Source organism: Parus major, chromosome 10, assembly GCF_001522545.3.
Source record: "Parus major isolate Abel chromosome 10, Parus_major1.1, whole genome shotgun sequence".
Classification (NCBI taxonomy): domain Eukaryota; kingdom Metazoa; phylum Chordata; class Aves; order Passeriformes; family Paridae; genus Parus; species Parus major.
In genome coordinates this window covers 20,102,292-20,129,863 of record NC_031779.1, presented here as the reverse complement: position 1 = coordinate 20,129,863, position 27,572 = coordinate 20,102,292, and the positions used below count along the sequence as shown (strand labels likewise).

The window sequence follows — 27,572 nt, the reverse complement described above, 5'->3', positions numbered from 1 at the left end:
TTACATGTCCTTGGGGGGAAAAAAATCATCTCTGCTCACTCAGAAAGACGCAGTAACAACAGCCAGCAAGTACAAGACTGGGCACCTTCCACACATTTCAGCTGTTTATGGTAGGACTGTGCCTGATGCGAAGTTTAAAAGCCCTTGACCATGGAAAAAGATAGAAAGCTAGACAAAGTGTTGAAGTTTGGATGTGAGATTTACAGAGCAACACAGTGAAATGCCTGAGCCATGAAATGCTAGAGGAGAAAATACACATTGAGAAAAATTTCACACTTTTAAAGCAAGGGACTAAAGATTGTATGAGGATGGAGGAAGGCCTTCAGCCTAGAGCACATGTTGAGTGAAAAGCTTTTGCCTTTATGCCATCTGAACACTAAGATGTGAATACAGAAGCTCAGAAGCAGATGACTTATCCCATTACCATTTAAAGATAGACAGCACTTAACACACTCTTTGTACCTCAGTCTCCCAGCAGTTTAGTTGTCCAAGGCTGTGTCTATCTCTAGTTAGGTACAGCTTGTCTCCACTAACACAGGTTAATAGCTATATAGTCATGATATAGAAAAAAAAGAGGTAGCCAAAACAAAATTACACTTGTCCAAGAAATTCTAAGCACTGACTTCAGCAGCACCTTAATGAAATTAATTGAAATAACAGCAAACTGGAGGAATACACAACATGGTATTCTTCCAACAAACAGAAATGCCACTGCCCTGAACTGCCAATGGAAAACATCCCTTCCTCTCTAACTGACTTTGTGTTGAGCTCACGCTTTACTCACAGCCAAATATTAGTGCTATTCAGCTCAGAGAAATGAAAGCATTTATTTTTTCTCCGCACTCCTTTCCTAAAGGCATTGCCCTGGAATAAGTTTAGATAATGAGGAGTAGCAGCAGATACCACAAGAGATCAAACATTTATTTAATCATAAAAGTCCAGCAGATAAAACTATATACAATAATCCATGCATACTGCCCAATTCACAAACATTTAAAACCTGTTTAAAACAGTCTGCATGACAGTTGGACAGTAGGACAGAGTTTCATTCAGTGAGAGACATAATCATGTTTATATTTTGGATGCTGCTTGTAGCCTACTCTTTCCCCAGCAATAAGGCTCTGGATCACCCACTCTTGCGAGACAACAGGCAGCCGTAAAGCTTCTGCACACTTCAAGATGCCAGCTGGGCAGGAAAAATCAGTCACCACCACATCATAAACACCCAAAGCAAGATCTGTACAGGAGGAAAAACAGGCATCTGTCAGGTGAAGAGGATTCTGCTCTGCAGCAGAACATCACAGAAGCATGGAATGCTAAATTATTTGGTTTGAGAGGGACCTTAAAGCTCATCTCATTCCACCCCCTAAAATGAATAGGGACACCTTCCACTGGACCAGGTTGCTCCAAGCCCCATCCAGCCTGGCAGATCAGTGTGTTTCACCACTATGAATCACTCTTAGGTCTTCTCATTCCTAGACAATGAATTCTCATTGTAAAAGTTAAGACACACCTACAGCAACCCTGCAGCTCACAAGAAAATATGCCTTTTAGTCCAGAAAATTAGGAGAAAACCAGTAGCCAACAGTATAGGCATGACCCTGAGTCCTGACCTCAGTCTCTAAGAGCTAGGGCCTACATTGCTTATGGAGAGGAAGAGACAGCCAAGTTCAGAAGGACAACGGAAACACAATTTGAGAGACCAATAGAAGGTGCAGGAGCAACTCTTGTCTATTTCCCCCTTTCAACATAGGCTGGAAAGTGATGTCTTATGTTCCGAATTGCTGCAGCATCTCCTTTGCACGATAGGTCTCCTAGATGCAATCTATATACAGATTAAATTCAAGTACCAAGTGTCTGTCCTTGCCTTCCTTTCTGCTTAGAGAAACCTTGTAAATGATCCCACATGGTTTTAGACCATACTAAAAGGACCACAGTGGCATAGGATTCCCTGAGAAACGGGCCAATGAGTACCTTTGTTGTGAGCACTTGAGTAATGCTGTTTAACAGATGCTGCTCCCCCTGTCATGAGAATTTCAGACCACAGATCCAGGAAGTTCTCTTGCTGGTCTGACACCAGGAGAACCTTCAGGTTATGGAATGGGTTTTCTCGTGGGTGCCTGTAGAGTTAAGAGAAATGCAGACTGGTAAGAATATCTAGTAGTCTAGTCACCTGATTTGCTCCCATGTATTGTTTTTTGAATATCTTGCATACAATGACCCACTCTCTTACCACCCTCCCTGAAGTACTTGGAGTAACTATCCTTTGTTCATAGAGTGTAAAATGTAGCTAGATAGTGTTGTTGGGGTGTATGCACAGCAGCCTATATCCAAAGTTAAGCTGAACTCTTCACTAATCCTGAACCACCCTTTTTGTGCACATCCAAATTGCTTCCACTTTGACAGAGCTCAGCAGAAGACAGTCTCCTGCCCAAAAGCCTACAACTATCTACAAATTTGTGTCTGCCCCTCAGCTTGCCTAAGGAGTCTGACTTCCTCTGTCATCTCAAAACAGACTTTCTGGATTAGAAGTCCATAGAAAATGCAGAAACTAGCTTCAAAATGTACCAAGGGAAAAGAGGGAAAAGGAAAATAACATAGTATTGCTCTCCTTTATCCATTTCTGAGCAATTAAGAGAATTTAGCCAAGGGTGAAGGAAGCCTTGTCTGAATTCTGTCTTCCTCATGAGAAGACCGATGCCTTCCTTACTTCCAAGGAGATTCTGGTTTTTGTGTATATGGCACTCAAATATACCTTGGCATTAGAGGTCATTGTAAATCCAAGGAAAGAGGTGGAAGTGCTGTTCCTATATGGAAGGGAAAGTATAGGGAGCAGTACTCGGGTCACCTTCAGTATTAGTAGCTATTCAAGGGCCTCCCATGTGTAACAGGTCTCTCCAAGAGTCTGTAGACTCAGATCATGATTATTTGGCACTCACCATTCTAGCAATTTTTGCTCCTGGAGGCTATATCCAGCTGGCAAAAGGTAATTGCGATAATTCTGAAGCTGGTTAGCATGACAGCTATCATGGACCCAGATATGAGACACACAAGGGATCCCTCTGGCAAGGCACAGCAAGTATTTCCGAGTTCGACAATGCTGGTCCGCAATCAGAAGACACTGGTATGCCGCGTTACACTTCAGGGGAGAAAACAAGGCGTGTAAAAGGGAAACAATGCTTGCAAAAAAACCCCCGAAATTATCCTGCTGCTAAACAGTTTAAAGAAGAAAACAACTGAAACCCTGATTTTCACTGCCATATTATGTGAAAGGTGAATTAGATAAAGGTAGTACTGATTTCAGAATCTGTTTCATAATATCCCATTCCAAGCTTTGCAGTTCACAGGAAAAAACTGTGCCTAGTAGTTTTTGTATCACTGCTATCTCAGTCATTGTATAACTGCTCTCTTCCAGTTCAGACAGAAGAGATGATTTACCTGAGACTCAATAAATCACTAGACAAGATTGCTTCCTCAAGCAAGATGTTCCTAAAGCAATTTACCATTTTTATTTAAAAAAAAGAAAGAAAATGTAAGTAAAAGCCACACTAAATTACAGTATTGTCCAAGTAGATCTGGTAAGTGAAGAGCTCTAAGTGTTCCAAGGCACACACCTGTGCCGAGACCACATCTGGAGTGCTTCATCCACTCCCAGGTTCTGCAGTATACCAAAAACACCACACATGCTGGAGCCAAGGACCACTATGTCAGCACCTGACATACCAGAAGAGGCTGAGAGAGCTGACTTTGTTAAGATCAAAAAGAGAAAAGCTTGGGTAGTCTTTTTAATGCATATTCATGGCTGAAACGAGGGTGTACAAAAGATGCAGCCAGGCTTTTCTCAGTGTTATCCACTCAAAGGACAAGAAGCAACAGTTACAAACTGAAATACAAGAAATTCCCTTTTTTTTTTTCCTAACTGGATCAAGCTGCACAGAGAGGCTATGGTGTTTCCATCCTTGATGAAACTCGAAACAAAACTGAACAAGGAGCTAAGCAATCTGCTCTATCTGAACCCACTTTCAGCAGAGCAGTTGGACAAGATAAGCTATAGAAATTCCTTCTAATCTCAACTATTCTGTGACTGTTTTTCTAGATTAGTAGGTGAACCCCTTACCTGGGTTTCATTGAAGTCTTCCAGGATATAGCCAGCTCCTGCTCGCAGCTGTTTTGCTATGTAATGTTTATCATATGGAGTCATCTCTAAAAAATCTAACAGAAAGTTCAATTTTCGACTGTAATCTATCTGCTTATGTTCTTACACCACAGTCTACAAAGCCCTCATTCCAATAAGGGATCCCAGCCAAGATATTCTCCCAAGAATATCTAGAGAAAATCACTGAAAGAGTAAAAAAAAAAAAAAAAAAAAAAAAAAAAAAAAAAAAAAAAAAAAAAAAAAAAAAAAAAGAAAAAGAAAAAAAAAAAAAAAAAGGGGCGGAAACACCAGAGAGGGCAGCACACCATAAGCCTGGTGAGCACCTTGTCACCTCTTTGACTGCATGAAACATGACACCAGCATAGGCTAACTGGAGTAATCCATACATGCTTTCAAGTTCTATGCTCACCAGCACTATCCCTTATCTCTCAAAACCTTCCTTCTTACATTATACTATTCTGACAATGCTGATCTCACTAATTTTCACACCTTTCTTAGCTTGCTGAACAGGCCTATGATCATCACTGAGGTTTGTCACATCTTAGGCCGCAAGTTGGCTAAGTCAGACTGAGTCCTAGGTCCTTTCTGCAAAGGATTAAAGAGCAAAAGGGTAAACAAGTAGTCACACAAATGTCTGATCAGACAGTATCCAGCATTTTTCCTAAAGACACAGCATTTCACTTGAAAATGCAATGGGTAAGATGTGCCTCACCTTCTTCCTCCTCACTGCTCCCAGTGGGACCATCTGATGGCTTCTGGTGATTGGCCAATTTGTCACTTGGTGTTGCCATGGTGAGAAGAAAGGCATAGCCCAAAAAGAGGGTCTTATTGTGGGGTAAGGGTCCATGGTTGCCCTCCAGTACTGGGGGATCTGCAGAATCTACACCTTCACAGGTGCTTACAAACTCTCCACCCCTCAGAGCCCCTGCAGAGAGAGAGAAGCGCCGTAAGTCTTCAAATGTATGTTGTACCTGGGGAATCTGTTCAACTCACTATTTTATTGCAGTAGACACAGAGGCAGGATTGGGCTAGGATGACACTAGGCTAGGTAGGGGTCTTTTATTCTTTTGGTTGCAAAGAATCTTCAAATTAAAACATTAATGGGACAAGTTTGAAAGTCTTATCAACATCCTGGAACAACACTAACTGCTGAGGGGTCCTTTTAACAGCTTCCAGGACTGACTAAAGAGTTAAAAAAGGAGAGAGACAAATCACAATATTAAAGTCAAAACATTTCTAAAAAGCACAACTGGAAAGATGGCAAGTAAATACTCAGACTATACTAAAAATATCTCTGGCTTCTGAATGCTGAATGCTGAATTTGAGACTGAGAATCAGTCTCAAATCACGCAGAACCAAAAAAAAAAGAAAAACCCAGCAATCTCATCTACCTTTAAGTTATGGAAAGTGGAAAGATCAATTACAGAAAAAGCAGGGAGGAAAAAACTAGATGAACTCAAGTTCTCACCAGGCTTTATTACTGCTGACTTGCGGCCACGTTTAGCTGGGGATCGCTCATCTTCGGAAGCGATAAGTTTCCTTTTCCCAGACAGGGAGGCTGCTGGGACACGTGGACTCTCCTGCCCTTTACGAGTAGGAGTTGTGCTGCTGCTGGAAGTGCTGGGAGAACCAAGGTTACTACGTCGCTTCCTCTTCCCCTCCACCAGATTATCTGCAATATAGTATGCAGGGATTAATCATGAGTTGTCACCAAATTCCACAAGCTTTCACCCTACCTAACTGTACAGTAGTGGCTGAACTCCATAGTACCTAGAAGATACAAGCCACCACCTCTGACAGAGGAAAGCAAGAAAAAAAAAAAAAATGTATCTTTCTTCTCATGCCCTGTACCCTGCTTGTCCATTTTCCTCCCAGTACTGCTGGGACTTTGTATCAAAGCCGCCATCCACCAAGTGTATGGAAGTACAGCAAGCATCACTGTCCTTGAAGCACTTGACCACTTTCCACAAGCCAGTCAACACCACTAAGTCTCTGATGCTGAACAATAAAAAGATCTCAAAGATCTCATTATAAAGTATCAAAAACATTACTGAATATCCAGAAACATTTAAACACTGGCAATTCAGATTAGGTACTTGAGTTACCTCAAAGGCACAAAACACAGAACAGCAGACAGCACTTTTCAGCTCAACAGCGCCTTTCCTTACCAAGGCTGATGTCAGCTGCTTTGGTCAGGGGGGTGACAGGTTCATAAGGACCTAGCCCGAACTGCTCCCGGAGCTTATTTCCTTGTTCCAGAGACAGGATAACAGCCATTCGTTTGTACCACTTCCTCTGGCCTTCCTTTTCAATGCAATAGTATAGCTCCCCAGACTCCTTCCGGTGTCCCTTCACCACACCTGACAAGACAGCAAGTAATAGCTGTTAGCCAGCCATACTCAGGCTTCTCATCTTCCTGGAACAAGTGCCCATTTCCCACTACATACGGCAACTCAGAAAACCAAGGATGAAACTCAAGCACTGCTCTTACCTGCACTGAAGTACTCGTCTTCAGAGAGTGCAGTTACCTCTGTCTCCAGTGGGATAGGATCACAGACCAAAATATCTTTTCCTAGCACATCACATTCATATCCATCATCAAAGAGTAGCTTGTACTTTCCAGCTCCAACATCTCGGGTAATCATCCCAGAATAAAAGTACCCATTTGAGGACCACTTTGCTACAACCCTGAGGCCCACAAAGCTGCTCCCAGTGGATGAGTCTGCACAGTCTGAAGGAGCAGTCGCCCCTTGTAATGGGATTTCTGGAGAGTCACTTCGACGTAAGGCACAGAAGCGAGAAGTGTCAGATTTTTCTCCTCCATCTGGCAGTCGAACTGAACGAGCAAATGATTTCTCCTCAGGTGATGCGGTAGTTGAAAGATCCTCCAGACCTGGCAGTCCAGCTAAATCTCTGTAGAAAAAAGCAGTCCCAGATAGGGGAGAAAAAAAAAAAAGACAAAAAGCATTCCCAGAAGTGGGATCTGAAAAAACAATTACTAAGTATAAAATACTTGGGTGAGGTGCTTGCAGCTGCTACATGATATCACTAAAAACTAACTTCTGAAATATTCAGTACTCCTTTCCTCTAGGACATTAAGACTGAAGTTTCCCACTCTCTTTCTTGCAATAAATTAAAGTTACAGTTTCCTTTTTCCAGGGTACCTTGTTCCTGTCGCTCGAGATGGTGGGCGTCCTCTTCTTCCTCGTCCACGAAGTGTCACAGGTGCTCTGCCACCCTGATGAGTGCCAGGCATACAGTCCTCCTCTTCCTCACAAAGCAGTGCTCCTGTCTGGCTAACTCTGAGTGGTGATGCAGGCTGCCCAGCTCCTTTCCTAGGGCTAGAGAATTTATGAGTTAACCATTTTGAGAAGAGAAGCCAGCTCACTAGGATACTCCCATTTTCTTGATGCTCTCACAACATACCCAGAAGTCTGCCTCTTTGCTGCTAAACTGCAAAGCAATGCCTCACAAGGAAACAAGCTACTCCTTTAGGAAGAATAGATGCAAAAGCAAATACAACCTTCCTTATTTTCTGTTCATCAAGCCAGATCTTTCTCAGAAAACCTTTGATTTAGGTCTACCCTGCTTCACACTTACAAGCCAGATCTCTTCCTCTTTTCCCAAGACTTTGCACTTACCTCAATTTTCCTAAGATGCCTCTGCCAATGGGTAAAGCAAATTCTCTGCTTTCTGTCCCACACACTTTCCCTTTGACAGCTCCAGTTCCTCGCCCTGAGCTGCTGCTGCTGTGTGTGGCAGAGTGACCACTGCTTCCTCCACTGGATGTACGGTGGAGACTTGAGGCCTTAGATGAGAAGGAGCTGACATCACCAAGGTCCCCTGAGGTCAGCGATGAGCCTCCTGCAGTTCTAGAGGACATGTCAGTCTCACATTCCTGGCACTCCACTACAGGCTCCTCAGTTTCCTTAAAAGAAACAAAAAGAGGTTTGTCTAAGATGATGCAAGTGCCAGATGCTTTACAATCACCAGTCCAAAAAGCAGACAAGCTGAGACCACATTCATGAAGCTGATGACAGCCATACAGACTTCAGTCTGGGCTAATCCATGGTAGATAGTGCATCTCTCACTACAGGCCCGCAGCTGCTCTGTATCAAGAAGTCACATTAAGAACTCAGTCACCAGTGTTGAGGAATATATTCAGTATAGGTAGTGCAGGGCTGCAAGTGGGAGCAGCATGTTGACTCCTGTGGGGCAAGAGCCCCAGGCAAAAGGCTATGGGACCTGGACACTTGGAGGCACAGCAGGAACAAAAGATCCTCAGACTTTCCCACACTTCTCCAGCTTAGATTCTAAGGGTATAAAAGCCCAGGTGCCCTTTGTTCAAGGTCTCTCCTTGGAGACACCAGCTCAAACTATTATTTTGTTATTTAGTTATTGCAACCAGATTAAATTATTTTAAGGATCAAGATGTCTAAGACTCTGCCATGGGAAGCCTGGGGTCCAGCTGGTGAGGAAGGAGACCTGATCTGCCTGTGAAACTGTGGGGTGTGTAGGGACTCAAGCAGGGCACCCATCAGCTCCACTGTGAAGGGGACTCAGTCCCAGCTCAGGTGGTACACTTGTGACTGCCAGCGTGGCTTCCTGGATGGTTGAACAGGGAAATTTCCTTAGCAACAGGGCAAAGCTTGGCTTGGTATCCAATTGGTCTGGCTTGGTGAATAATTCCCACCCTTCTAGAGTGTAAGACTGCAACAAATACATGAGACACTAGGAGCCTTTCATTGCTCATAATCCAAGATCAATTTCAGACAGCTTGTCATCTAAAGCTTTATGGATATAAAAAACATGTATCTACAAAACAGTGATATCAAGTGACGGATAAAGCGGAAATGGTTACATGATTGTGATTACACAAACTATGTAAGCCTATTTCAGGACTTCTCCATTTTTATGTTACAATAAGGAATTTCATGTGTAGTATCAGTTGTAAAAGCATTGAACTAGTTTATCCTATTATGTCATTACTCACTGTGACTACACAGCACAACACTCGGGTTATTTACCTTTATAGAACAGGAGTAACATGTTATTGCTAGCAGGCTGATGTGATTATTGTGCCCATCAAATCAGCATTTCTCAGCTAACTTTGTGATTTCCTACAGACTTTCCAATTAATGAATGTACATACTACAACACAGGTGTACTAATAAAAGGCTGCTGTGTTCCTCAGTTTTAAGTTGATTTTTGTAGACCTCTTACAGGATCTGGTACACAGAACTCAAAAGACTGTTAAAAATGACATTGAACTGCGAAACAGGCTAAACTATCTTACATAGTTCAACTTTTTAGGCAGAAGTGACTTCTGCTTACTAATAGAATTTCTGCTCATTCTGAAATATTTCTATTATGCCAAAACTCCAAGACTTTTAAAATAATTGGATGCACATAGTTAAGTCTTTTGTTGAGCTCTTTGGGTCTTGAATGTGTCTTCAGAACACATGGCATGAAATATACAAGCATCAAAACCATAGCCTTTGCCATTCACTAAATGGCCTGCAAGTTTGCTCATGAAGAAAGCCTTGTCATCACAGCACACGGATTTGTTCATTCAACTTGCTTTCTGCAGCCAAAACACACTCTCACTTTAACTACTTTTATTTTTCAGCCAATATCTCATTCCATTTAACCACAAACAGGAACTTACCTCAACTACCTTTCGTTCCACCTCTGCACCATTGATGTAGTAAACATCTGTTATAACACGGGTAACAACAGTGCGCACTTCTCGAATGGTTCGCATGTGGCGATGCTGAACTCGGCCTTTGGGTGGGTGAAGAAGGTTAAACTCCTCCTCTCCCTGCAGTAGAGGGTACAGCAAAAACAAAACAGATCACAACATAAAAGCAAACTATTTCTGAGTAGGCCTAACTCTGCAGTACAGTTTCTTCTTACCATGTTATAGTACGGGAGTAGGGAACCTTTAAGCATCTTGTTACAAATTAATGCAACAACACAAGTGACTTAAATGAAGGAGAACTGAACACATTTTGCTGACAAGTAGAGGAAGGGAAATCACAGCAGCCCATGGAGGAAACAGCAAGCTTGTTTAGCATGGTTTCTGATACTCTTTGATTGAGTGGACTCTCAGACATATCACATCCCTCTTGCTGTATTTTTATGGCCCTGTTAATCTCCTATTTCCCACAGGACGCATTAGTCTTAAATCAGATTTAGTAAAAAATAATTTTTCTAGTCTTTCTGTTGCTAAAAAGTACATACAAACTGTAACAGCCAAGCAGTGAGGGTTTTTGAGTCTGCAGTACTTTACAAAGTACTAATCTGAAGTTATTCATCTTGTTAGAATGTTTCTCTGGAGGAGTTCCCCCTTCATATATTTACCCATTGACAGCAGATGAAATGAGAGAAAAAGCTATCAGAAGTTGGTTGATGCAAAACAGAAAGCATCAAACCCTTCACTCAAAATTTCGTGCAACTTCTATCTCCAGCCAGAAGAAAGTGAGAAAGTTTTTACAGTGTTAAGTATATCTGCACCCAAAAAAAACCCAACCCCAAACAAAAACAATCAACCAACCAACCAAAACTTGTCACATTTTTCCAGAAAATATACATGGGGACATTTACTTCCCAAATTTATGCTGCCCAGTGAACTACCAGATACTACTACTTTAGCAGTTGATTAAGGACAGCTTGTGATATTAACATTTTAAAGTGGTCCTTGGCCTTTTCTCAACAGAACCAGCTGTTAATGAATTTACTGGCTGAAGGAGACTTTACTGTCCTAAAACAGTTAAATACAGGCAGCCCTCATCCCACCTGACAGTGCAAAGAGTCTGTGTCATCTCCAGAGGTGTTGACAAGCTTTTCCCCACTCTCATCGGTTTGAATGTTCACATCTTGTTGCCCAGGTCTTTGCCCAGACATACTGGTTCCCATTTCCACCTGTCTACAGATTTCTTCTGATGTTTGTGTTGACGTTGTAACAGTTGTTGGGGTAAAAAGACAACCTTCTGTAGTCTGGATCCCTTTATTCTTGATGTTTTTCCACCTCTCTTGACTTTGATCAATTTTAATAGCCTTACTTTGTTTTCTCTGCATTCTTCTCCCATCTTCTGCTTGAGTGCTTACAACATCAATCTCCAGAGACTCTCCATCCTCTGCACAAGAAGATCGCTGGTGGCAGTCCTGCTGCATCCTCTGAGGAATTAGGATCTGTCCACCACTGCCATCTGCCTTCTGTTGCTGGGAATCACTGGGATTTGTACGTAATTCAGCATCTTCCTGTGTGCCAGGAAAAATGTACAGATCCCCCCTGCAAACCAGTTACACGCAGATCAAAACTATTGATTAAGAAAACAAGACAACCTATATGCTGCCACTCAAGTGAAAGCAGTATTAAAGAACCCCCACCTTGGCAGTCAGTCAATTGCTTCTTACAATTGCACTGAACTCAGAGTTCAAATAATAAAAAAACCTTTCAACACTTCTCAAGCGATACACAGGGTAGTAAAACATATGGATGACACTGTACAGAACTAAGTGCTTTTTGAAATGCAAAATTTCTTGCTACACTCCACACATTAGGCACCAACTATGCAACTTTCCAGAAGCATGTCATCTTGAAAGTTACTTCAGGCTTGACTGGCTTGAAATTGATAATCACATGTAGCAGCATGAACACAAATGCTGTCTAATGTTTTCATTAGAATGTGTCTGCTCTGCCAAAAGCACTTCCTCTGCCAGGTACTACATGGGACACCATACTGAGCCCAACTACAAGAACGTATTTGGCTTCCTTCGAGTGCTTGAGGACTTTGAGGAGGGACTGTTTTCCCTTCTAGCTGTGCCTCACCCAGCGCTGGAACTCCCAGTTCATTATGGCCTTTAATGCAACTGTTGAAACTTAGGTTACTCTTTCTACATAGACCAAGCCCTCGCTGTCCCTATCAAAAGATGGAGTGGAAAACACTGAAGAAGCAGATTTTTACTTCTAGTTCTCCAGGCAGCACCCTGATCACTGTAACATAAGCAGCTGTACAGTCCTTTGGAAGAGGGACAATAGCAGCAGCAGCAACAAACAAACAAAACTGGTCAGAACATCTTAAACAGCCTTAAAAATTATCTCAATTTTCTCAAACACAAGACTTCACTAAAGTATTATCAGTCTTCTGGAACCACATGGCTGCTCAGTCAAAAGGTAAGCCTGATAACCATGTGAGACACAAACATACAGATTTAGTATACTTACCCCATTGTCCCCAACCTTCTAAGTCACCCAAAGAAAATGGCTTAGTGCAATTTCTTTGATGTAGAAAACACACATAGGGATATAAATCCAACTAGGACTGGCAGGCAAAGACTGTGAGGAGTTACCTAAATGAAGAAGTGGAAAGACCATGACCTCTGGTCTCATCCTCTCGATGAACTTCACAGACATGACTAAACACAGATGATGCTTTCTGGGAGCTAGCAGTGCAGATTTAAAACAAACAAACAAACAAACAAAAATGCATCAGGAAGTGAGAAAACCCTCATACAGCAAAACAAGAATTCTCTAGCTCCTTGTAAGAACAAAGAACATTGAGTTGATTAACCTACACAGCCACACAATGAGTAAGATGATCTGTCTCAAAGATCAAGAAAGAAACTGCAATTGCACAAGCATTTCTGTCTTTCTGCAGACACCCTAATAGCCAAGAGCAATGGAACAATTCCAGAAAACGTTGTGTGGAAAACTGCAGCACCATCAGGAGTTTCAGCATCTACTGCCTCTGGTACCCACCAGGAGACACAGTTAGACCGCTTATGGCTTACTTCTCAGGAATTTCATGACACTGCAAAAATACTGGGAATGACAGTCATAAAGTAGACCCTGAGAGTTCATGTACCTACAAAGGTAACCCATCCTCAACCACTGAGAAATGACTATCACTCACCCTAAGCATTAAGGCATGATTACCATCTAGCAAGCAGTCCTGTAACAAGAAGATACTGATTTATTCCTAAGTTTTCTCACCACTTCAAACCACTATGCTTCACTCAGGTGACTATAAGTCACTGTCTTCCTACTGAGATTCCTGTTAGTACCTACAAACATTACTTCCTGCAAGCTAAATCAAGCAACACTAGACATTAAACATGATGTAAGATAGATATGTACAAATCAAAAGACCAAGGGAATAACTCAATGTTTTGGTCAATTTGTTAACCTGTGATTTCTGTATATCCATAAACTGATTATGTTTCTATCAGCTTTATACCAAAAAAACAATTCTCTTTCAGAACTTCTCAGAGATTCTTTGCAGAGAATTGCACAATTAAAGAAAGCAGAACCCCATATATTTGAAATTTAGAAGAGGGACAAAGCAGACTTGCATTCTGGACTGCACAGGACATGAATTTCTGGCTTCGACTACAATCAGAGTGAGGCAAAATGCTGACATTATTAGGAACCACAGAGCCCATAATGAACAAACAAGTGGGGTTCCCACTTCACCTATGTAATTGAAACCTGCTGCAAGAGCTGAAGAGTTAATGTCATATATACTTTTAAAATGTTCCTTGCTCCTGTGTTGTCTTCTAATTTATTTTTTTTTCCCTGCAGGTGATAATGTGTGAAAAAAGGATCTACCCAGACCTTTGTATCAACTCTGCCCAGCAAGAAGCCCAGTTACCTGGCAGCAGCCTCAGCAGCAGCAGAGGATCCATCTTTCCTGTCACTGGCTGCAGGCTCTGAAACAAGAAGGAAGGGAAGGATGATTTTGGCATCATCCAAAAAAACTCTCCTGACCTTTCCCAGTTCCACACACTCAGTGAAGAGAAGCTAAGCAACACTGGACAAAGGGTGCCTGAGACTTCCCCATCCAAATTCTCAGAACAGACCTAAGTTTCTACAAGTTTTAGACTATTAGACTGAATGCCACTGTTCTGACTAAAATCCTGTCAAACCTTTTTTGTCCAGATTATGGACAAGTCCAGAGGAAGCAACCAAGATGACGAGAAGACTGGAGAGTCCCTCCTACAGACAGGCTGAGAAAGCTGGGCTTGTTCAGCCTGAAGAAGAGAAGGCTTCAGAGACACCTCATTGAGGCCTCTCAGTACTTAAAAAGGGGGCTTATTAAAAAAAAAAAAAAAAAAAAAAAAAAGAAAAAAGGAGAGAGACTTTTTCCTATGGGTAGATAGTAATAGGACATGGGGAAATAGTTATAAATTAAAGGACCAGAGATTTAGATTAGATATTAGGATATTAGGAAGAAATTCTTCCCTGTGAGGGTGGTGATGTACTTTTACATGCTGCCTAGAGAACCTGCCCCAACTCTGGAAGTATCCAAGGCCAGGCTGGATGGGGCTTGGAGCAACCTGGCCTAGTGGAAGGTGTCCCTGCCCACGGCAGAGGGTGTCAGGACTAGATGATCTCTAAGGTCCCTTTCAAACCAAACCATTTGTAGTGTGCTGGAAATACCTTTCCTCATGACAGAGGCCTCTCCTCTCACTTCATCCTTGCTTAAAGCATTGCAGAAACAGAGAAACAAACTTAAGTGACACTGCCCAAAAAGAAAAATGAGTCTCTGAGTCCCCTGTAATTTTTCTGTCTTGGGGAATGCCACAGAGAGGTTCTGAGTTAGGGCTGAGATCCAGTAGGACCCATACACTTCTGGTTTCATCTTCTTACTTTCCAAGCTGAATGGCAAGGACTCCTCGCTGCCATCATTCACAGGGGTAACAGGGTTCATTCGCAGAGAAAGTTTTGCATCTGACTCAGGAACCACACCAGACTCTCCTTTCTCACACACTTCTGACACATCTGCTGATACCACCACGCTTTCCACAGTGACATTGTTGGTCCCCATTGTGCCCTCTGCTGTAACATCACTGGTTGCTATAGTGCTGTCTGGGCAAGTATCATCCACTGAAAACAGAAAAATAAAAACAAGAAACAAGAAGCAGCTACTGTCATTCACATTGTTGGGGTTGAGGTCTTAGTTTTGGTTTCAAGACATTTCACTGCATGCATCGTTAGTAATGCTGCAGTAGTGGAAATTCCTTCCTAGAGATCTGAAGCATGAAAATTTTGTAGCACATGTATTATTCTTAGATTGTGACAGAATAATTTACTACCACCCAAGCAGAACAGACTTCTTTCCATCTAACACCTGTTGTTCTGTGAATCTAGCAGAGAAAGTCCTAATAAAAGATGAATACTGGAGGCAATCCTCTTGTAGTCTAAGCTCTTTTGCTACTTAGAAGGCTCTTTTACATTCTTTAATGGAGTTGTACACAGGACTACAGTGAGTGCAAGGAAGACATGCTCCATACCACCATGTGCACAGGGAGCAAACACCTTTGCTGGAGACAGAAAACACAAGAAAACTGTGGGGACAGGATAAGCCCTCTCCATAGAACAGGAATTTTTTTTTTTGCCAAGGCAGCATTTGAGTTATCCTATTAGACCCTGCACCAAGAATCAAAAGCTTCCAAGCTTTCATTGCAGAACAGAGCCATTTGGGTGAAACTCACCAATTGGTGTGCTGTGTCTCCTGGGTCCCATTTTGAGATGGCCAGTAAGAGGTGGTGTTATGCTAGTTAAGGACTGAATGACATCACCCTCCTTCAGCAAAGTAAAACAAAACGGGGTTCCTAAAAGACACAGAGCACCAGAATTAGTAATTTCAAGGGTCTACTTTAGTTCAAATATCAAAAGCACAGGTTCACTGTGCTGTAGAAATAGGGAAAAGTGTAACACTAGTGGTCTGAAACCTCCCTGAACAGCTGCTCTAACTGAAACTCCTCCTATTTTATGTGGAAAATCTCTCTCAGTGAAAATCCGGACAGTGGTCAATTTGATGCAGCTGTTCCCAAGTGCTAGACAGAAGGGGAGACTAAATATCCTGACATGAACAGGACTTCTACAGAATGCAGCTCTGCTTCAGAGATGCTCAGGATTTTCCACAAAAAAAGGAGATGAGGTCAAAAACAGAAATGAAGGTTAGGACAGAAATGAATTGGCAGAGCTACATGCTGCCTAAATTGATAACCTAGAACTGACACAGAATGATGGCTGAGGTGGCCTATCCCTATCAAGGAAACCATGCCTTGGTGGATTTACTATGTGCAGATAGTAACAAACTAAATAAATCAAAAACCTAGTAAAATGCTCTTGCCTTTTGCCTCATCCCATGCATTTATTTGCAAACTTTCAACATCATAGAGAAGTAGTTTGCATAATCCTCTCATAGAAAAATGGCCAATCAGCAAACCGTTATGTATCATCTGTTTGAAAACTCTGAAAACTCTCACCTCTCTGGTTATCACAAGCTTTAAAGTCACGGTTGAACAACTGCAACATCCTGAAGATCAACCCAAGAACTTCTGTGTATTTTTGCAGTGGGTAGGTAACTTCTAGCACAATGATACTCACACATTGTGAAGGCAAACCACTCCTCCTCATGAACAGCTTATGTATGCCTGTCACATCATGGCCTAGAGCATGTCTCCATTTAAAATGTGTTTTATTTAAAAGTAGAAGCAACTCCTACCACAATCCCTTCTAACCTATAAACCCACATTTGGCAGGCTAGCCAAATTTTGGCTAGGCCACATTTGGCCTAATCTAATTACTACACCAAGGGATACCATGAGGGAGAATACAAAGAAGCATTCACAAGAACTGAAAAAAAATGTGAATGCCTCACCTCAAAGTTTAAATGCTTTCATTCACATTCTGTCTCAACTGTTCTATCAATGAAAACAGTTAATCAAAAGTAATAAACTTTTCTTATGTTCTTATGACCATCAACAGATGTTACATCAACATATAACAGATTTAGGTCCATTTGGAATTGAATACGACAAGGGATGTCAAAGACAGCAAGTGGTTTCTTCAAGAACATCAGTAGCAAAAAGAAGCCTAGGGAAAACATGGGTTAGCTGCAGAACGTAGTAGGTGCCATGGTGATGAAGAATACAGAGAAGGCAGAGTTACTGAATACCTGCTTTGCTTCAGTCTTTACTTATAAGACCAGTGCCCCAGAAACCCAGATCCTAGAGGCAAGAGAGTAAGTATAGAGAAAGGAAGGCTTCCCCTCGGTCAAGAAGGATCAAGTTAGAGATCACTTAAACAAATTTGACACCCACAAATATATGGGCCCTGATAGGATGCACCCATCCTATGAGGGCTATGGGAGCTTGCAGACATTACTGCTAAGCCACACTCCCTCATCTCTGAAAGGTCATGGAGTACAGGAGAGGCACCTGAGGAGAGAAAGAAAGCTACAGTGTCACTCCAGTCTTCAAAAAGTGCAAGAAGGAGGACTCAATGAACTACAGGCCACTGTTACACCTCCATCCATGGAAAGATGAAGGAATGACTCATCCTGGTTGTCATCATTAAGCACATGGAAGAGAAGGTTATCAGGAGTAGTCAGCACAGATTGACCAAGGGGCAATCCCACGTGACCAATCAGATTGCCTTCAGTGATGGAATGACTAGCTGGGTAGATGAGAAGAGAGCACTGCATGGTGTCTACACCTCCTCCAGGAAGATTTTTGACACTGTCTCCTGAAACATCCACACAGGTAAGCCCAGGAAGTGTGGTCTGGATGAATGGACAGCAAGGTCAATTGAGAACTGGCTGAATGGCAGAGCTCAGAGGGCTGTGATCAGTGGTGCAGAATCTAGCTGGAGGCCTACAGCTAGTGGTGACCCCAGGGATCACTACAGGGTCCAGCCTCAACTTATTCATCAGTGACCTGGATGAAGGGACAGACTACCCTTGGCAAGCCCTTACCCAAAGTTTGTGCTTACTGATTTCTGCTTCATAATTTGTTGATAAGGGATTAGACTCCTAAAATATTTATGAAAATAATTATTATGGTAACAAAGCTGCTTTAAGACTAGAGTTTTTCATACCTTAAGGACTGAGTAATGGTAGGAGAGCAAATACCACTCTACATACTCTTCCACCATGCTTCATGAGTCTGAAGGTAATTAGGTAGAGTATCTCAAAAGCCTGAACTCTCTCCTAACACTGATCAGCCCTTTAGTGTAATACAAATGCATAAAACACAAACAAGCATTAATTTTTGAATTCATCTTCTTTAAACAATGGCTTATAGTACTCTTTCAAAAAGTAAACCCAGCCAACTGTGATGTGTTTAAGTTGCATTTCGATTTCTTCAAGAAAAAGAGCAAAACATTTTGAGTACAGAATGAGAGGCCAAATATTATCTGAAGTCAAACACAATTTTGTTTATGATCTCTTAAAAAAGGAAATTTTGGATTGTGAATATTGTGAAAGACCATATTGAAGTGGAACCTGACATTTAACCTTGTAATGTAACTGCAGCTATTTATCTTTATCATAATTTCAGCGGTGTACTGCCAAACTTATTGCTGCATTTAATAAAACCCATACTGTTCTTAAGTTGGAAGACCAGTATCATTCTCCTGACTGTGCCAAATTGTCTTAAAAAACATGTCATCCCAAATGTTGTGGACTTGTTTGCAGTAAAGTTCATCTTAGATCATAGTGAACTTTCTGACCAGTATTTTGACTAGATCCCCTCAAAGCATTATTTTCTGTATAGCAAAGCTATTTTTTCTTCTTTCAATTAAAGGAAATTAATACTATTGTAGCAAAAACATCATCATTCAACTTAACATTAAATAACATTTGAGGTCCTACAGTCTTTACCTTTTCCTAACGGACTTCATAGAGGTGAAATACATATTCTGACACTAAAATCATTCTTCGTTCATTCTCATTTGAGGAGTAGAGAACTGTGCTTAAAAATTAAGCCAGCTAAGATGCAAAAGCTACACAAAACAGGTGTAGTATCTCACATCTTTTATAATGACACACTGTGTGTTAAATTATTTCAATTGATGATGACAATACCTGCTGAGCCACATTTTGCACGCGAGAGAAAAGCCATTCTACTTCAAAAAAATCTCATGAAAAATTTGCTAGATTAGTTTCTAGCTCAAAGTTGCTCTGTACACCTCCACAAAGAAAATTCTCCTCTGAGAACGACAAAAAGGAAAAAGAAACTAAGGAGACCTACAAGAGGGAACGTACTGACTACCACAACCCTGTTCCTTTCAAGGACCCTGTTGTTGTCAGAAACAAAAATTATACCACAGGGGAAAACAAGAATGTCATATTCTGCATATAACACAGAGAAGTGTAGTGCTGCTCTTAAAAGAGACTGCTCAAATTGCATCCAGTAGCAGTGCTCCCTAAAAACACTGAGGATTGTATACAGCTGTCCTTGACATTATTCAAAATATACACCTGTGAACTACTAACCTAAATTCACTTACCACTGGAAGGACTGGGGGATTTAGAAGTTGCCTTCTCCTGTGGCTGCATTTGCTCTTCTTGCTCCAGATTCCTTGTCCTAACAGTATCCTCCATATTCTTTAGCACCTGATTCTCGTGCTGAACCACCCATGTTTCAACCCCTCTCTCTTGAAGTGATGGTCGATTACTTATTATCATTACCTGTCCCAATTCTGAACGATCGGGATGGTTTTTGTCACACAATGCCGGTTCTGACTGGACATCACTCTTTAACTTTGGAAACAAATTGTGCTGCTCCAATAACTCCCCTACAGAAGGCTTAGCTAAAACTTCATTGAGCTTTGCCACATTTCCTGCTACAGCCTCAGAAGATAGTTTATCCACGTTCTTCACCTTCCCAGCATCCAAAGTACAACCTTTCAAAGCTTCTTTTCCCTGACATTCTGGCCCACTCTTTTCTAATTCCTGGACTACATTTTTGCTATTTTTACAAGTATCATTCACTTCTGTATCTTCATGACACTGTCCTTCCCTTTCAAGAATAAACTTGTGAGAAAGTTTTATATTACCAGGAGACCTATAATCCTTTATTTGCTTCTCTTTTACTTGCAGTTTTTCTTCTTCTTCTTCACACTGAGTCTCAGGAACTGCCTCAGGTTTGGAAGTCTCTTGAGCATATGACAAAATCTCAGGCAGACCAGACTGATCTGCAGCAGCCTGACTTCCAGAAATACACTTGATCTCCTGATGAACTGTAGGGGCTAATGGCCCATCTCCTGCAACACCTGCACTAGCAAACTGTCCTACAGGCATTTCACATGCAGTCCCTATGTCCTCCTTTTTTGTTTCTTCACCATTTTCAGAGGGTGCTTGATCACCTACATTCAGTTTTATTTTATCATTCTCCACAGAACAGAGTCTTGAGTCTGAGGCCTTGCATTCAGAAATTCTCTCTACTTGTGTGTTCTCATTGCCTTGGCGCGTGTTCAGAGAGCCTGAACTGTTGTCTGTAGCTGTGGGCTGGCTACATGCACTTGCAGAAAGCATCAGTTCACATGACTCTGGAGGCTGTGACACAGAGTCATCAGCAGACATCATTGACAAAGCATCTGTGGATCTTGGTAAGCATAAAGGGGTTAAAGCAGTTTTTAAAGAAGTTTTTTCCTCTCCTTCATGCTTCTTCTCTGGACTCTGAGTTGGAACAAAGATATCCTAAAATGAAAAAAGAGGGACATAGATTATTAGGGCATCCCAAGTAGGACTGTTTGTTATTCCTAAAAATTACACTGGATTATGGATCAGAGCAAGCTTAGCACAAAACAACAGACCAAGAAACAACCAATGAAAACAAAAACAAACAAACATCCAAAACTTTTTTTCCCACACATTTATATGAGCCATGATTTACCTGTCTTTGCCGAGAAAAATTATCACCACACGTTACTATTTAGTACATCTGTGGCAAGGTCAGACACAATCCTTGGTATTTTTCACTACCAAACCATAAAATACAGGGCAAATATGGCAAATTAGTAGCTATTTTTACTCAAGCAAGGGTGCTGGAAAGATTCCCTGTGATATCTCCTATATAACGAATGCTGCTTTCAGCTAAGGAGAAGCACTGCTTCAACTAGTGAAGCTCCTAGCAAGTTCATGACATTCAAAATATTTAAGTATAAACCCACAAACTGTCTGTTAAACCCTTTTAAACAGTTATCATTTCCAGAATCAAAATGTAAAAAGGAAACAACAGAGAGCAAGAATAAACAGCTTGAAAAAAAGCAGTAAATAAATTCTAGCCTTGTAGGAGAATTAAAGATGCTTTCTTATGGAACAGCTTCCCTTTCCCCGCAAACAAGGATGCTAAGGTCTTGCCCAATAAAAAACTAATTTATGATGCAGTTTGAGAGGCAGTTCAGGATAAGGCAGCACATCTAAGACAACAGCTTCTATGTTCTGTAACTCACTATGCCCTCTTAAGCTGTTCTGCACCTTCTCTGCAGGAAAAGCTGCCACACAGTATGACTAATATATAACTGCGACTGGTGGGAACAGGGAGGTTCATGAGAACCAGCTTAGTAGGGAAGCTCAACACAAAAGAACAGAGGTTGACTCAAACACATCTGCATCAGCTGTATAAACACCTCAGAAAAGCTATATACATGAATGAACCCTTACATGAGAGAACTCTGGTTGTGATGGTATAGGTAAAGATCCAGGAAAGAAGTTTGGGGCACTCTGGGACACTGGAGTTGAAGCCTGTGGCTGAACAAGAGGTCTTGGAGGGATACAAGGGAGGGCCATCTCCACCACTATATCTCCTCTCTGCTTTTTCATCAGTTCTCTTCCTTCTGCAGGGATAGATATATCCATCTGTTCATCTGATTTGAAAGAATAGAAAAGATAATAGCAGTAAAACCTTGTGTTGTACCTAACTTTCCAACATTCTATTAAAAGATTTGTCTTCAATGGTGTATTCAATTTTGTAAAATCTTGTCTCCAGGGGCATTCTTTTTGTAACAAAAGAAAAAGATCAACAAAAACATCTGTATTTTTACTTTCAAAGGGGGAAGAAAGTGTTCTGTTAAAAATTCACATGACTATTTTGCTACAAGTCTAGAACATCTACAATTAGGAATAAAGTGTCTGAAATTTATAAAAAAGCATTTTTCTGAGATATTCCTTTTCCTTTTGCTATTTTTATTAAAATGCAACAAAATTCAGACCCCAGCTAACAAAATATCTGTTCTAACAGTATTTCACATTCTGTGACAGGAATCTCTCAAAAAGGAGTATCTGATTGTCTATCATGCTAAAAGCTTGCACAGATGGGTATCTTATCCCTGATGGTAAACATGTGCTTAGAGAAAATATTTAATAACCAACATATCATATCAAATAATTTCTCTTTAGGCATCAGAATTTAGGATACACACAGCATATAAAAGGTCTTAAAAATACTGTGGAAATTGTCTATATTAAGGTAAAACAACTCATATTATGTAATTCTTATCTGTCTTTCCTATTGGCCTAGCAGTATAGACTTAAAACAGGTTTCTGCCTGTAGCAAGAATGGCTTATCCCTAAAGAAGGAATGTAATTGCCAGCAGAAATCTGTATGCCACACAAAGCACTTCCCTTCTTTCAAGTGGAGGGGAACTAGTCAACAGTAGTCATTTTATTGTGACAGCTTTGCAGGAAATAGCAATAGCAGATAGAGAATATAGAGAATCATAAACAACAGTCACAAATACAGATCTCCCTTCATCTACCCCTTCACTGTTCTCAGTCCTGCTTTACGCTTCAAACATAATTTTAACAGATTTCAAAAAGGCTGCAAGCTCTGACTAAACCAGTGCACAGAAACACAACCACAGACTCTATGCAGAAAAAAATGTTACCTTTTGCTTGCTCCTGCTCAGTAGGACTGCTGGGGACAAGGGCATTGGGTCCAAAGGAAACAGGAGGAGGAATAACTAGGTCTGAAGAGACACTGCAGCCCAAAAGGAAACAGGGAAATGAAAACCACGCCTCACTAAAAAATGCATTAAGTTCTCCTCCTATCAAGCTCCAGCTTGTCACAATACAATTCTTCTCATGAAAGGCAAGTGTCAGGTGTTCACCAGTAAGAGACTAGCGACAGTGAAGATCACCATTAGCTCATTTCATTGCAAAATAAGGCCATGCTCCTCTCAGAGTGGAAAATTAAAACACTTAAAACTTAACACTTAAACACTTAAAACACTTGGTTGCTTAAAATCAAGCACAAATCCTTGAATAACGAAGAGAGTAGGGGGAATGCACTACTACAATGAAGTTCTTGAAAGAGTTTGGGAATTTTTTGCTTACATGGAATGACCCTCCTGTACAACCAATGTCTGTCCAGAGAGCTGCAGGACTTGCAGACTGCAGGCAGGGGTGCAGGCCAGAGAACTTCCCTCCTCCACCCTGATTATTGGGCAGCCACTCCCTGCAGTGGCTTTGAGCAAAAGGAAATGAAGATAGAAATATGGTCAAAAAACACAGTGATCAGAAAATTCCGAGGAATTAAACTCATGCTATTGCACAGCTCCTTCTCAGAGAGGCAATGACAACCTGACTTTCAGAGCTGGTGAAGGACTGCACACAGAAGTTCAGTATGTGAAATGTGAGCACAAAATAGTTCAGATGAAAAAGAAAATTTTGAACAGATTTTAGACTGTACAAGTCTTCCTACATAGGAAATTAAAAAAAAAAACCCAATGGGATAACCGCACTCCTGATCCAGCACTAGAATGCAAATACAGGCAAGGTTCTTGAAAGAAAAGACACCTTGCACTGACCACTGACTCAGTGTGAGGGGAAGGTTGTCACTGAATCTTCTGGATACAGAAGGTTAATTCACAAGATCAGATCAGAGTAGACACCACTGGGCAGAAGTTTGCCTACACTACTTATCCACACTGGTGTGTCATTATTTGTTCCAGAACAGGATACAAGTTGGGTTTTGCTCTTCAAACAGCACAGAAAAAAAAGGAAATCAAATGTATTTGACAAGCCAGTAACCATTCTAACAGGAAGTGACATTTAGACATTGTTCCATGCTCTACTGAATGAGGCTATGGCCTTTCATTTCCAAAGTGTTCTCAATTATAGCAGAAATTACATGAAGAATTCTCATGATGCTTTGCACTCTAAAATACTACATGCCTATAAAGATCAAGTACATATAATGTTTATAACTGTCTCTGGGATGGACATTTTGGTTCTGCTTGTCTATTGTTACCTGCTGCATGATTATCGGGAAACATCTCTTCCTGAGTTGACAAGATATCTGACTCATCATGACCAGAAACAAGGGATTCCTCAGTTTTACTGGCATCACTGACTGGCATTTTCTTTCTGGTATGTTCTTCTGCCTCCTGCAGAGTTCTGGAAATGCAAAACACAGTCTTTGACCCGAGAAATTCAGCATATGGAGTAAGACAATATTGTAAAGAAAATCTATCAGTAACAGATAGAAGGTATTCACTCATGTATAACAGAGGAAAAGAAAAGGAGAGAAGGAAGATAAACTTCTCCTGACAAAGTAATGCTTTCATCTTTGATCAGTTATACTTTTAGAATTGTTTTTTACATTTTCTACTGATCTAAGTGATGCTTAAATGGAATGCAGATTGTTCTACTGACTTCTATTCAATGCAGATTCTAGGAATTTCATTTCACCTCTTTAACGTTATTTTGTGGCAGAACACAATAATAACCAGATGAGATAAATATCGTATAAATTTTATGCCAGATAGAACAAATACTATTCAACAAACTGAAATTTCACACTTAAAAACAGTTAAAACCATAAAGATTACAATAGCAAATACTCAAAAGCATCCTGGAATACCCACCACTTAGCCTCCACGTTTCTCCTGTGCAGCCAAAGCCCACGCTACAGTGACTAAGTTATTTCAGGATAACTTCTTGACTTCTTTAAGTCACTTCTGTGACCTAAAATTAAGTATTGCTTCTAGTATATTCCAGTCATATCATCTTGGCAAAATTACTGGCATATTTTACTACACAGTGAACTCACACTTGTAAAAACAAACCTATCAATATCTTTGTGTTTAGGAGTTTGACATCACATCTTTTCTCACCAAGGAATGCTGAGAGCACTCCTTAGCACTGCTGCAAAAAGGTCTCAGCAGTACATCTTTCTCTTTTGCCTTGAACCCTCTCCCACATCTAAAAATCTAGTAAAAAAAGACACAAATCAGTTTCTAGAATGTCCACAAAAGACCTACATAGAAGACAGACTGTTTTACCTTTGAGACTTCTCTGCCTGGCTTTCCAAAGCAGTATGTGCTTCTGTGCTGGAGTCACTTTCTGTATTGACCCCACAAAGTTCTAGGAAGAGAGAGATAAAAAAAAAAATAATATTTGTTACTCACATCACCTGGAATAAAATACTAATAAGAAAATGTAGGTCTGTAATTTACACAAATACCAAAACAAGCCCTCTATTAAAAAAAAAATAAAAATTACTATCTATGATAACAAGAAGAAAAAAAAACAAAAACAGAATGAGGTTTTTATCAGGGAGGGAATTCAGTATCAGATTGCCTAAATACTCTGGAAAGAAATTAGGAAAGAGAAGTGAAAGAATCAAAGATAGCACCTGGACAAGTACAAGAAAACAAGTTAATTAGCCCAAAAGAAAGAGGGGGAAAAATTCTTTGCATCTACTAGTGAGCTGTGAACCGATTTTTGAAAACTACTAATACCGTATTTCCTGTCAAAAAACCCCGTAACTTCTATAATTTAAAGAAACTAGATAGAATCTACACAGCAGCAAGAAGACATCTATGATCATTTTCACCTACCATATTTAGACTCATTCCTCACAAGTCTGGAAGAAAGAACAGCAGGTCCAGAGTGAAGCTGATACTTAGCATCTCTCTCACCGGGCACAAAGTCACTCTCAAAGTCCTGGCTCTGCGACAGCTCTAGAACTCCAAACTGCAGCTGTGACATGCCTGCATCTAACACCAGACATCCATTACAAACATATACACCAAAAAAAAATTCAAGAGCCATCTCTCACTTTGATAAAAGACATACCCTCTAATGTGCAAAGTATTTAGGCAATTGCTGAAACTCTGAATAAACTAACTGATCTGATCTTAGCTGTACTAATTAAAATACGGTAACAGAACAGGGACAGTGGCCATTAACTCAGAAATCTGTATTAATCAGCAAGGGCCTATGTAATGCCATTAGGAACTGCAGCATACTTTCATTCTGTGAAGAGAAAATAATCTTGATAATACACAGCCTGTGTCTGAAAATCCTCTGATGACAAGGATCATTGTGCCAGTTCACAGTAAGGCTCCATTTCCTGACGATCACAATGCATCCCTGCCTCTTCTAAACCACCTTCAGTCCCGAAGATACATTCTAACAATAATAAATCAAACTTTTTTTTTATTTTTTTTTTTTTAAATTTCCAACACCAAAGCATACAAATCAGTTCCAGAAAAGGATGCCAATTTGCGACATATTACTACCGGCACAGCTGCCCTTGGTGAGACAAGTGAGTCAAGTCGACTGAAAAACTGCACAGACGGTCGATCTGACTGAAAACCCAAAAAAACGACCTGAAATGAGTAAGTTACCTTCTACGCACAGCGAAGAGGCACAGTCCTCAACATCGCCTTCATTTCGTTCCCCGGCCTTTCCAAGGGCACTGCAACAGAGACGCTCGCTAAGGTCGCGCAGGGGCTCCCGCAGGCCGCCTTCCCGCGGCTCGTGCTCCGAGGAGCCATTTGGCACCGAGCAGGCACTCCACGCCCCCAGCACCGCACGTCCCGGCCGGGGCCGAGCACGGCCTCTACAGCACCGAGCCCGCCTTCTCGGCCTGTCCTCAGCACGAGAGAGATTTCAGCAGGCCGGAAAGGCGGCGGCCGAGAGCCCCTGGATGGCGGCTCCCGCGGCCTGACCCACCTCACGTACCTGCTCTCCCCGTCGGGCGGTGGAGACTCCTCCACGACGCAGCCCCGCGGTCCAGAGGGGCTCGGGCGGGCCGGGCTGTCCATGGGCTCTGCAACGACAGCGCCGTCAGCGCGACCGCGGTACCCGGACCCGCCGTGACCACGCGCCCCGCCCTTACCTGCGAGTCGCTCCCGCGGCGCCCGGCTCCCAGCAGGACCGCAGACGATGTCCTGCAAGACAGAGGCGGGGGCTGCGTCACAGCCGGGCCGGGCAAGGCCGGGTGGCGCCGCCACCACGCCGGGCGCTCACCAGCACGGGGCTCGGGCTCCGCCGGGCCGGCAGCCGGCGAGCCAAAACGTTGAGCCAAACCCGCTCCACGTCTGCCTCCGCGCCCTGGGGCTGCGAGTCCTCCACGATGAGGAGGGGTGTGTCCTGCTGCGAGAAGCCGGGGTCCAGCTGGCTGCTCCCGCCGCGCTCCATGCAGGACGCCACAGGCTGCGGAGCCCGGCCGGGCCCTACGCCGCCCGCCCGTCGCCCACCCCAGCCGCACTTCCCGCCGCCGCCATCTTGCCGCGAGCCGATTGGCGCTCGAGCCGTCCGCCCCGCGCTGTTACCGGGGAGACGCGGGGTGGGGGAACCGGCACCGGGACCCGGCAGGATGGGAACCG

At 42.0% G+C, this 27,572-nt stretch overlaps 1 protein-coding gene across 7 annotated transcripts; it reads right to left on the bottom strand.

Annotated features, from left to right (window-relative positions):
• Positions 1-900: 900 nt before the first annotated feature.
• TP53BP1 (tumor protein p53 binding protein 1) lies at positions 901-27,475 on the bottom strand. 7 transcript variants are annotated; one of them, XM_015638689.3, is made up of 27 exons: positions 27,214-27,475; positions 27,083-27,134; positions 26,926-27,013; positions 26,589-26,659; positions 25,797-25,955; positions 25,239-25,320; positions 24,206-24,351; positions 23,290-23,419; positions 22,842-22,933; positions 21,619-21,821; positions 19,461-20,652; positions 15,656-15,775; positions 14,811-15,047; positions 13,813-13,870; positions 12,512-12,604; positions 10,955-11,450; positions 9,825-9,977; positions 7,798-8,084; positions 7,321-7,497; positions 6,648-7,069; positions 6,325-6,516; positions 5,625-5,828; positions 4,869-5,081; positions 4,118-4,212; positions 2,940-3,139; positions 1,975-2,120; positions 901-1,237 (listed from the first exon to the last, which is right to left on the bottom strand). In XM_015638689.3, the coding sequence occupies exons 1-27, from the start codon at positions 27,382-27,384 to the stop codon at positions 1,050-1,052; spliced, it is 5,667 nt and encodes a 1,888-aa protein (XP_015494175.3). In that variant the 5' UTR covers positions 27,385-27,475; the 3' UTR covers positions 901-1,049. The 7 variants fall into 7 exon arrangements, 5 of the variants coding, with proteins under 5 accessions (XP_015494175.3, XP_015494173.3, XP_015494174.3 ...); XM_015638687.3 differs by having other exon boundaries at positions 26,926-27,134; XM_015638688.3 differs by having other exon boundaries at positions 21,619-21,791; positions 26,926-27,134.
• Between the last annotated feature and the right edge of the window lie 97 nt (positions 27,476-27,572).